This window comes from Anguilla rostrata, chromosome 2 (genome assembly GCF_018555375.3).
Source record: "Anguilla rostrata isolate EN2019 chromosome 2, ASM1855537v3, whole genome shotgun sequence".
NCBI classification, from domain to species: domain Eukaryota; kingdom Metazoa; phylum Chordata; class Actinopteri; order Anguilliformes; family Anguillidae; genus Anguilla; species Anguilla rostrata.
Genome location: NC_057934.1, coordinates 34,605,942 through 34,617,432, shown reverse-complemented (window position 1 = coordinate 34,617,432; position 11,491 = coordinate 34,605,942). Strand labels below are relative to the sequence as shown.

Genomic DNA, 11,491 nt, shown 5'->3' with positions numbered 1-11,491 from the left:
AAACTGAACAGAAATGAAAGGTCATCAAAGGAAATAAGTTTCTCCATCAAATGTTGGATGTTGCTAGTTATTTTTATGCCAGTTTGGTAAATTGATCCTTCACAACTGACCATGATATGCTCATGTAGGCTAAAAACTGTATGTCCCCAATCTTATGGCCACAGCAGCTAAGGTGACTTAATCAGTTGAATATTATAGTTTGTTGAAAATTACAACCAAAAAACAAAAACAAAGACACCAGTGCTTCTGTGAAGAAAACAGTGCTTGGATACAACTGTTCATATCAGTTCATGTCCAGTTTCTTGCTATGTGAACCTGCAAGTATTGCAAATTATTTTGTATTATTGGAGTATATATGGACAACTTTCACTCTTCCCACTAGATAGCAATCAACTTATGCAATTCAAATCCAACAGAATTTGTGGGTTTTTGCTGTTATCCAGCTAACTCAGTAATCCTGCCTTGTGAAACACTCCCCTGTTCTGATTTTTTTTTATCCTGGCAGGATACAATATCTGACAATGCTAATTTGACCCCATCTTCAATGTCACAAAATATAATGTAGGTGATCATTCCAAAGATAGATGTAAAAGGGAGGCGGCACAAAAAGAGTAAGCAATTTGATCTATTATGGCTTATTTCTCTCCTTTGCTTCAATAAAATGTGTTTTAAGCATAGTGAATAGTAACATAGGACAACCTTTTCCATTAGGCTAATGTACTTGATTTTAAAAATATATAATATCTGGTGATTTCCCTTTAACAGTTGACAAAAGGCATTGTGTGTTGAAGGCTTTTCTGGCTTTCTCCAAACATAAACCCAGACTCATCAGATTTTTTCTATTGCTCAGGGATCCTGATTTAGTGCACCTTACAACAGGTTACACATCATTGTGCATTAATCTTGTATAGAGGTGGTTTTTGAATAGTGGCCCTGCCATAAATACCAGCTTTGTGAAGCTTCTCCATACATACACATGCATATGTGTCTATCTGTCTGGCGGTATGTATGTCTGTCTGTATGTATGTGTGTGTGTGTGTGTGTATGGAGGAGCTTCACAAAGCTGGTATTTATAGCAGGGCCAACGTAGCTGGCAGCTATGTAGCAGATATTTGTAAGGACTGGTATTTGTCTGACTATTTAAATGAAAATATGATTTTAATTTACCTTTATCATAGTTTAATTTGAATAGTGCGACCTATACCAGTCCTAACAAATATCTGTTACATAGCTGCAGCTATCCTATTTTTGCACTGAAATGTTTAGCTGTAGCTTACAACAATGGCCAGTTTACTCCGTCATTCATCTAATTTCTATGTGGAACGGATCTAATAAGTTCTCAAAAAAACCCGAGCCATTCCTAGCCAGTGATGCCAAATTAAGATTTTGCCATGCGACATAATTTATACATTTTTCCAGAACAAATTTTATTATTTCTATGATACTCGAATAAAAAAACACAACACAAACAGAACCATATTTTTAAAGTTAGGGAATCCATTCAGGACATTTTTTCTTATTTTGTCGCACATTACATACGTCATCTCTTGCTTCTCAAGCACAGAACTCTCAAGTGAAACCTTGTGGCTGATAGGAGCTGAAACGAAAAGCCACACGGTTAGACTTCCCAGCTGTAAAAATACTTCGAAACCGTCCGGATTTGTCACAGAATAGAATGTCTTCACTTCTCAAGGTGGACAATGAGATCAAAACCAAGGTAACAAATCAAAATGTTCAGATACCGAAGCCAGACGTGGACTGGCATTTCGTCAGAAATTTGAGCATCAAGGCCGGAGAATCCAGGTTGCTAGTTGCTTTAGTTAGCTAGCATTAGCCTGTGTAATCCACGTTTGGAGCTGATTTAGCTTTCCCGCGCGATACTATGCATGAAGCTAGCTAGTATTAAACGCTTCTTTCATTTTAGAAGAGGAATTGACGTACGTTTCAGTCATATAACTTGCTTAGTTAGCTACACACGATTTCCCCTCAAGGCACTTGACTCGTCATGGTTCCGTCTCCAACCTAGCTACCACTATATTACTAGCTTGCAGGCTACCTTCTTGTCCGCATTGGTACCGGTGAGGGGATGTTAACGTCGTGCTGTGCCTCCTCATGACTAAACCAGTACTAGTAGTGCTGCCAATGATCTAACCGCATTATATACTGTCTCTGCTTTACTACGGTTAAAATAGTGTGTATGGGTAGCTATCTATAAGGTAGTCTCGCGCATGCACCTTGAATTCAACTTATTGCTAGCCTCATAGCAAGCTGCTCATTTTGGCACGTGCCAAAAATTTTGCGAAATAACGTTAACTCATGTTAATTTACCCGACGTTAGCTCTTCTCTGTGTGCGCCGACACAGTTTTGCTCATTTTGGTTAGCCAATTGGAGAAAAAAAACTATTTTCAAAAATGACAGTTGAGTTAGTTAATTAGCTACAATTCACATCCGAATCGTGTTGTCTAACTAATGGATATTGTTGTCTAACTAAATAACCAAGTGTCGCAGACTGTTCTCACTTCGACTCGTTAAGTAACTAGTTAGACTAGCTAACTGTCGGGCAACCTGGAGTGATGCCCTACCCGTCAATTAGACGAACGTTAGTGGTTAAAATTTTCCTCGCAAAATATATTCGGCACTGATGTAGCTAGCTAACATAAGCGATACATAATGGTGACGTTAGTGCCTTTGAGTGTGTATCGCTTGCAGAAATGGCGAATTTGACAGTAGGTTGACTAACGCTAGTCTAACTAGGTAGCCTAGTTTACTTTCCCTTCCAAATTGACGAGCAGCAACGGGTCACTTAAAATGGCACCGTAGTTTATTGTAAATCTAGTCATCCAGTTGCTTATTTAGCATCATCTATTTATACAGAACGTTAGCTATCTTGAACGTTAAATTATAAGCCCGTAGTTGCGTTAATTGACAATGGCTGAACATTTAGTAACGCAAACATACATATAGAAAGCTAGCTGACGTTCGTCCTGTTCATCAGACAGTTTGGTCTGGCTAATTTGTTGTGCATTTGGAAGTGTTGTAACAACTCAAAAACGGACTTTAATTTTGTCAGCATGGGATTGCATAAAAGGAACCTGAATGCCTTTAATTCTCTGAAAAGTTCAATTAAGTCAGTGTATCATGTCTGTATTCTCTGATAGCGGTGCACGTCGAATTAGTATGTGCACATCACGACAAGGCAGCGTTTTTTTGTGTCTGTGCAGGTTGATGCTTTCAGGGAACGGATCACAGGAGAGGTGAGAGCAATTTGGCTTCTTTGCATAAATAAATAAGTCTGGATTCTTTTGTCCAGTCTTATCTTTGTGTAATTTTATTTTTAATTTTAGGCAGAAGATTTGGTTGCAAATTTTTTCCCGAAGAAGTTATTAGAACTCGATCATTTCCTCAAGGTAAGCTACATTTTTTTCCTCAAGTAAAATGTTCTTTGAAATGGTCATATTTGAGTATGAGCATTGTGACTAACCCATTAAGGTGTAATCTCACAAATAGTGATTAGAATGTTCTTAACTGAATATTCTAATGCGGATGTAACAGTTGCTACTGGACATTGAAAGCAACAGGGTTCTAGACACTGATGTAGAATTTTGAAGAAAAAAAAAAACACCCTAAAAACCTACACTTCAAAGGGCTCCTAAGGTGGCTTACCTAAAATAATAAATCACGTAAAGTAGGTGATTTGTATTTTTCAGATATACAAATCACCTACTTTTGAGTGCTGTTTACTAGTGTCTGTTTCTGGTCCACACAAGCCACCACTTTATTTCTTTTTTTGTCATTTTAATTGTTTTTACCGACTCAAGAATAACGGTAAAGCGCGGTGTACTTGTTCAGTCATAACCGAAATGTCAAATCTTTATCAATTTTAAAAGGTGAACCCAGAGGTCTGTCAAGGCATTTGGGGTGTTCTTTCTATTTCTCAATTTTTGCTTTGGCTATGGAGGATTATGCATTTCCCTTTATAAAATCGAGACACAAGGACCACTTTTAACAGCACTTTTATGTAAGCAGCCCTGTTTACTGTGAAATTTCACACTGTTGCAGGACCCAATCTTAAACATCCATGAGCTGAAAGATATCCACTCAGAGATCAACTTGACAGTGCCGGACCCCATTCTTCTCACGAACAGCCATGATGGGCTGGAGGGGGTGAGTCTGCTAAATGTTATCTCAACTGAACTTTTCCCAGGACTAAATGGTATTTAAAAAATTGTGTTTTTCATGACAGGAGTGTAGTGTGATTTCTGGATGGAGGAAGGTGCATAAGTGATTACTTTAAAAATAAATAAATCTAAATCTAAAAAGTTGCTGAGAAGAAAGTAGAGGGCATTGTTAAGTGATCATTTGGAACATGTGAGTGCAAAAAAAAGCACATGGGAGCATAAACAATGTAATTAGCTGGAATATTGATGTCAGGGACCATTATTCAGAATACTCTGAATGTGTTTGCAGTGTGTTACTGAATACTTGGTAAGGAAGTGGGCTGTTGTTGCGATAAATATGGCATCTTTGTACTAGCATGTGTGTTCATCAGTAAAAACAAGATTTATGGCTAATTAGCCGCTGTTTGCATCACAGCAAAATGCCAAGAAGAGGAAGCTGGAAGATGCTGCAAGTGAGGACAATTGTCAAGGTGAGTTTTCTTGTGATGAATTTAGCTTTGTAGAGCACTATTTAATATTTACATATTAAAATGCCAATCCTTCATTTTTCAGTTGTGGTGGATTTGGTGATTCATATGATGACACAACAGTTTGGTGGTCACAACAGTTTGTTTTCATACTCTCTATCTCAGCAGTGCTTTTGAAACAAAGATACATGTTATACCCTTCACTATTAAAAAGATCCTCACATAGGTTGGTTCATCTGTATGTAATAGTGTGTTTAAGAAGGAATTCTATGCCTTTAGAGTTTTTCATCATCTTATTTTTATGGGGTTTTAATTGAGTGGTTTTAACTGGCCTGACAATTGCATACTCCATGCAGTTCCTTGATGAAGCTTATCCTGTCTCTATTCTCCTCTTCCTCACACTCAGTTGCTGGCACAAAGGTCTTCGTCATGCCAGGTGGGATGATGAAGAGCAACAACAAGCTGGTGGACCTTATTGAGAAAGTCAAGCCGGAGATCAGGACGCTGATCGAGAAATGCAACACGGTAGGCCCTCCTCGCTCACTACGTGCCTCATGCTTAAGCTAGGTGTATACTTGATATGAAGGTGAACTCAAAACTAAACCACAGATTAAAGACCCAAGAATCTGGTACACTTCATCAGACTGTCTGGGGCACCACACGCACACACACACTCACGAGTGCAGGCACACGGTTAACAACGATTGGTATCAATGGCAATAGTTTGGCTAAGAAAATAATGTCAAGCCCCATTTCCATTTTGATCCTCATTATTCAGTTATAGTAAATACTAATTAAGCTCGCCAGAAATGAACAATGCACACAAAACAATGAGGCCTGCCAAATCGCACAGATTTTTCTTTGCCCTTTACTGTGTCCAAGTGTGACTTCAGGTGACAAGCACACACAGCATTAACGTTACGCGTACAAGCGCAAGCACAAGTTTTGTTTTCGTAAGGCAGAGTAGATAGGTTGTTTCAGAACTTGCCTTTCACATCATTATGACGATCACCATGAAGCAGCTGGAAATGACAAAAAATAAAAAGGTGGTTTTATACGCTTTAATCGCCTGATTGTCGATACGGCTCGCGCAGCCCTCCGTCCAGGTTGTCCTTTAAAGGGCAGCCATGCGGCGGCAGGCTGAGAGGTTTCCCTGCTGGTGTCGCTCCCAACGTGTTTCCACAAACGTCTCCACACAGGGTGTTTGCAAGGGCGTGTCCCATTTTTTCAATGAAACGGTGAGAGCTTTGTTCAAAACGGACAGTTAACTAGTATTTTACATTGCAAATTCTTTTTCAGACTATTGTAATGTGCAGATTAAATACAATGAAATACCATTGAGGACGGTATTGAAAAACCACATACTTTTGTGTGAATTCATATAGGTATACCAAAAAAAGCCCTGAGGAAACAAATTAACATTGCATTGTTGTGCCTTCACATTTTGGCTGCTTGATATGTTGGCAGACTCATATCTTGGCTTTAACAGCAGTAATTATTACTACAACATAGTAATAGTTACTGCTGTTATTTGTTGATGTATTGACAGCGTTATCAAATTCTAATGTTAGCTATTCTTACTTTATGCAACCAGCGTTTTAATAATAAAAAAACGGAATTATGAAGTTTGCAGTCGGTAGAAAATTGTAATCACTTCAAGTGTAAAGTACAGTCACACATGTTGCAGCTCTGCCTGCCCAAACTTATTCAGTTTGACAACCACAGAACTGTATAATATATTAGTTTTGTAGTGATCACAGGTGGACCAGGGTTCAGTGACCCTCCGATTACCTCATATGAGTGGAGTTGGTAGTGCCCTCTATCTGTGGCTATAATTTGTTTTTTCACATCAAATGCAGAAAACTAGAATGGCTGTGATGAAGAAGCCGAAACTTAAGCAGAGGATGGTTTAGAAGTCTCTTTATTTTATTTAGTGCTGTTAGGGTTCCCTTAAAAAGGTCACAATACTGTCCCATGTCCTTAAGGTTTCTAGCTGCCGTTTATGGCTCCATCGGTTTGCAGCAGTGGAATTGATGAAAGTCCAGACTGAAGAGAGAGAGGTGCAATATGGTGGTTAGGTCACTCAAAATTGCACCTTGCAGTGTTGTAAAAAAAAGAAAATAAAGAGTAGATGGTTTATTTATCCGCTCCATAAGATGAGGAGACGGGATGGAGACTAATATGCTATTTTCATGAAATGAAAGATTAGTTTTCCCACAAGGCAATGTGGCCACCCAGGCGATATTTTTCCAGGAGGGATGTGCACACTGCACTGGCCAATGTGGCAAACTGCTTTTATAGCATCTCCCTCTTGTATACAGTTATGTCTCCTCTAATTGAAAAGGTCTTGTAGTCCCTTGTTCTTACTCTGCCTTTCTCCTTTTGTTCTCTGTACTATGCTACAGGTCAAAATGTGGGTCCAGTTGCTAATCCCAAGAATAGAAGACGGCAACAACTTTGGTGTTTCAATTCAGGTAAGCCTTCATTTATGTGCCTTTTACAGTTTATTGTGAACTTGCGGTATTTCTGTCTTGAATATAATTAAGGAAAATAAGGACATTTTAATGTTGCTTGCAGGCAAAAAAAATAATATTTTTTTAAACAAAAAATACAGATGTGGTCACTTAGCTGGGTTAGTTTTAAAACCCTGTAGAGGGTAAAAAAGTCACTAATTAAAAAAGAGTGAACTAAATCCATAATACCAGTATAAATATACAAAGTATCAAAGTCATAGCCCTCATAAATTGTCTGTGGACAGCCATTAGCTTTGTTTACATGCCACTCGCAAACATAAGCATAATTCAGACAAAGAGAATTGGGCATCATGGTTGTTCCCGCTTTAAAGTTCCACGTTTATATTTCTGGTCTTCCTGGTTCTTGATTCTGCTTTTACACACTCCACATGGTGTACATCACATCCCTGTACAATTATTTGCTGTTTACTGCTCAAAACCAAGCAGATTGCTCAATTTTGGAAACCTAACTTTATTTTAAAGGCAAATGCTAGCAACATATACTACACATCCCAGGCAGTACTCAGTAAACAATTGCCCACATTCATGTAATTGTATTTTTACAATTGAAACAAATTAAGTCCATTGTGATGCAATGGGGGGTAGGGGGGGTGTAACTGATCCAGTAATCCTGTGGCAGAATAAATTTGCTTTTCACCAAACAACCAAATTACATGTAAAAGGCAGAGTGGTGCAGGACCTTTCATAAAGGAGCTGATGAGAAGTTATATAAAGGAATATATAAAGTGATGGGGAAGTTCCTAGCCTAAGATACAGTGAACCAAACATCCCTTTTAAAGCAAAAAAAGATGGAAACAAACATACTTGTGAAGGGGATACACATCCTCATGTAAAGGTTGTAAAATCAGTTGTTCCTTAATAAGGGAACTTCATATTCATTTGCGACAATGGAAATATTCTGCAATATCCATTTTTTTTATTAAACACTGCTTTCCAGTGCAAATATTTTGACTGTGCTGAGTAATACTTGGTATGAAAGAGAAGCATTGTTCATTGGGTTTGGGTCTACCAGACTGGAGCAACATTGTCTCAAATTGGCAACATTGTGCATGCTTCGTGTGAAAGTTGCCGCTGGGATTCTGCAAATTGACTCTTGCCTCCATTTGAAAGGGTGGTGTCTTTTTGGGTTAATTAGAGGGCCAGCTGTTCTGATTATTGCCATTCCTGAGTCACTGTAATTTTTTTTTAACCTGCAGGAGGAGACAGTAGCAGAGCTAAGGACAGTGGAAGGGGAAGCGGCGTCTTACCTGGACCAGATATCTAGGTACGGTCCTTCACCACGTCCATACCAGTGAAGGCACAGGTACAAGCCCAAAAGCTAACACCCTGTCTTCTTCCCCTGTTCACTCAGATACTACATCACAAGGGCAAAACTGGTTTCCAAAATTGCCAAGTACCCACATGTGGTAAGTGTGAATATTAGAAGCACATATGTGTGCGTGTATTCTGTTCTTTGTTGTCTGGTGACGCCAGAGTCTGTTCAGGCTTCATTGCTGAGTTATAAAAGGTTATTAACTGCTGGTGAGTTAGCTTGGTTCAGATTGCTTAATGAATGTGGCATTGGTTTGTTGAATGCTAGGTAGCTCTTATTTACTGACAAACATCACAATAGCAGTCATACTTGGTAATTAGCATACATTGATCCAATTCCAGAGAATTATTTGCTCTGCTACCCATGTCTGTGAAGCCCAAGAATTCAAAAAAGCTATATTGTTGGACTGTTGCTAACATACGTAGCATAACATGCGTAACATACTTTGGGTTAAAGTTATTTAGATACCTAATATTTAATGTATGTACTACATAAGCATGAATTTTAGCACAGTCAAACAATCTGACCTCTTTATTGATAGATTAATTTCCTCTGGCAGGTGTTTAAACAAATCTCCCTTATTCATTCTTTTATAATACATTTTCATTAAATTTGTGAATTAAATACTTTTAATGGGAAGCTTATTAAAATTGGTGTAGCTTCCTGGCAATGATATCATATCTATAACTGCAATAAGCTAGCTAATGTAGGCCAACAAGCTCCACATTTATCAATAAGCTTACATGCAAAGAAATGTCAATATGACAGCCAAGCCAAAATACACAACTTTGTTTTGATTGAGCACCAAATGCACTGGAGTAGTCAAAGTAATATTAGTCAAAGTAGCTGACCATTTAAGAATAATACTGTAAAATCTGGGGCAACTATTGGGGTTTATTATAATGCAGAAATGTCCGCTAACTGGTCTTATTATATATATATAAATGACTGAATAAGTAGGGCCCCTTCAGGTAGCATGTTCAGTCAGGCTGTAGGTCACAGCTTTCAGGTATGTCATCCACTGTTAAGGGCAATTCATGTTTAAAGGGTAACTGTTAATGCCTTGCCCCCTCAGTATGTTATGTCTGATTCCAGGAGGACTATCGGCGCACGGTGACTGAGATTGACGAGAAAGAATACATTAGCCTGAAGATCATCGTTTCAGAGCTGAGGAATCAATACGTGAGTCTGCGCCTGTCTCGTCTCGACCTGTCCTGTCATTACGTTTTGAGCTTTTGAAGAGGTGATAAAGCCATGATAATTTATTCTTATCGTATTAACTTAACCACCCATTGCTCAGACTACATTCCTGGCTCTGTGGAATTGGAGTTATTATTTGAGTTTCTGAAGGTTTCTGAAAAGCCTCCAGTGCTTATTAGACACCTCCACATTTAAGGCCAGTTATAAGGCCAACGTTAGAATGGCAACCATAGATCTTTTGCTTCTCCTGAACACAAAATAAAACTTGTTCCATGGCACAAGCTATCACTGAAATTACTCTGCAGACAATGAACCGAGTCATTGTCTCAATGCAACTGAACCGTTGCGCCGCAGGTCACGTTACACGACATGATTCTGAAGAACATCGAGAAGATCAAGAGGCCGCGGAGCAGCAATGCCGACGCGCTGTACTAGGACCCCCAGGAAACGTCTCATCCACTCCCATTCCAGCCCCAGCGCCCCCACCCTCCCCCTCCCCCTCCACAGTGCTGTCTACATGGCTGGAGCCCTGGTTCGGTTCTGGTGAAGCGGACTGCTACGACCGGGTCAAAATGGACCGTCATGTGACAAAACCACATGAAATAATAAAGCTTTTTATGTTAGAATTTCAAAGTTTATCGCCATTTTAAACCTCATTGAGGATACTTCAAGTTCCAAGTGGCAGAGCAGGCCTTATTCTGGCCCAATGCAAGGTAAATGTTAAATTGCATCCCCCAGAGAAGTTCTCTCACAAAAAAAAGGCCATTTTTTTGATTTGTGAAACAATACTAACAATGAAGTTAAGTCTAAATGCTGGATTTTCCTCTATTTTTGGTCAAGCAGGCTTGAATCAGACAGAATTTATCAGTTTATCTCCTGCATTGCAGAGGTCAGAAGCACGTAGGGCAGTTTACTGCATTTCGTCAGACTGATCCTGTTGACATTTTACTCTCTTTGGTTGGCAGTCTGCGAAGGGACATAGCTATTCAATTTTCTTTGAGAGAGAGAGAGAGAATTTTTAAAGTCCATTTAGCTCTTAGTTAATGAAACATGCAGTGTTCTCGTTTTGTTTTCCATTGTCCTTTGGTGTTTGTGCGTGTTTTGACTGACATTTGATGTCTAGTACAATTCTCAAATAAGGAAAACTTCCAGAAAGAAAAGGCAAATGAAACTCCTGTTTTGAGCAATCATTAACTTGAATGTAAGGCTGAAGTTTGTGGCTGCGTTGGGACAATGTGATGTGTGAAGGAAAGGAAATGCCAAATGTTAGGAACCACAATTGGGTTAGAATTAAATGGTGGTGAGATTTTGATCTCGCTTCTGGAAAAGTCCGTTTTTTTTTCCTCCCTCCCATTACTTACTCCCACATTCACGGCAACATTCATTCCCTAAAAGAAGCTGCATTGTTAAGGTCCTCAAAAGCATGTGTTTTGTTCACATAACTATTATTTTACTGAATAAAATATTATTTTTAAAATCATTTGTAAATTTAATCCTCCCACCCAAAAAGTTCTTATTTTATTGTGGTCAAGGTGAAGGAGATAAAGAAGCGTCCAGCTTCATTGGAGTACCCAAACTTGACCAGTGAATCATGTGCACATCACCAAGAATTAGATAAGTTTGCTCACTCGAGGGGAAAAATCTCTGTCCATACGTAATTGTTGCCTTAAAGGGCAAGTTATTCAGGAGCAGAACCATGTACGAAGTCTGTTTACATAATGACATCTGTATACATTTTTATTTAATGAGCATTTTACAGTCTTGTCACTGAAATGGTCATTCCAGAGACACTGTTTTCT

At 38.9% G+C, this 11,491-nt stretch overlaps 1 protein-coding gene across 2 annotated transcripts; it reads left to right on the top strand.

Annotated features, from left to right (window-relative positions):
* The first annotated feature begins 1,537 nt into the window (after positions 1–1,537).
* Positions 1,538–11,169, top strand: psme3 (proteasome activator subunit 3). Of its 2 annotated transcripts, none has more exons than XM_064321766.1 (11): positions 1,538–1,717; positions 3,223–3,255; positions 3,346–3,408; positions 4,061–4,165; positions 4,577–4,649; positions 5,053–5,171; positions 7,052–7,120; positions 8,377–8,444; positions 8,532–8,586; positions 9,588–9,674; positions 10,047–11,169. In XM_064321766.1, exons 1-11 carry the CDS (start codon positions 1,676–1,678, stop codon positions 10,125–10,127), a joined length of 795 nt encoding a protein of 264 aa, XP_064177836.1. In that variant the 5' UTR covers positions 1,538–1,675; the 3' UTR covers positions 10,128–11,169. The 2 variants fall into 2 exon arrangements, with proteins under 2 accessions (XP_064177836.1, XP_064177837.1); XM_064321767.1 differs by having other exon boundaries at positions 1,540–1,717; positions 4,595–4,649.
* Positions 11,170–11,491: the final 322 nt, after the last annotated feature.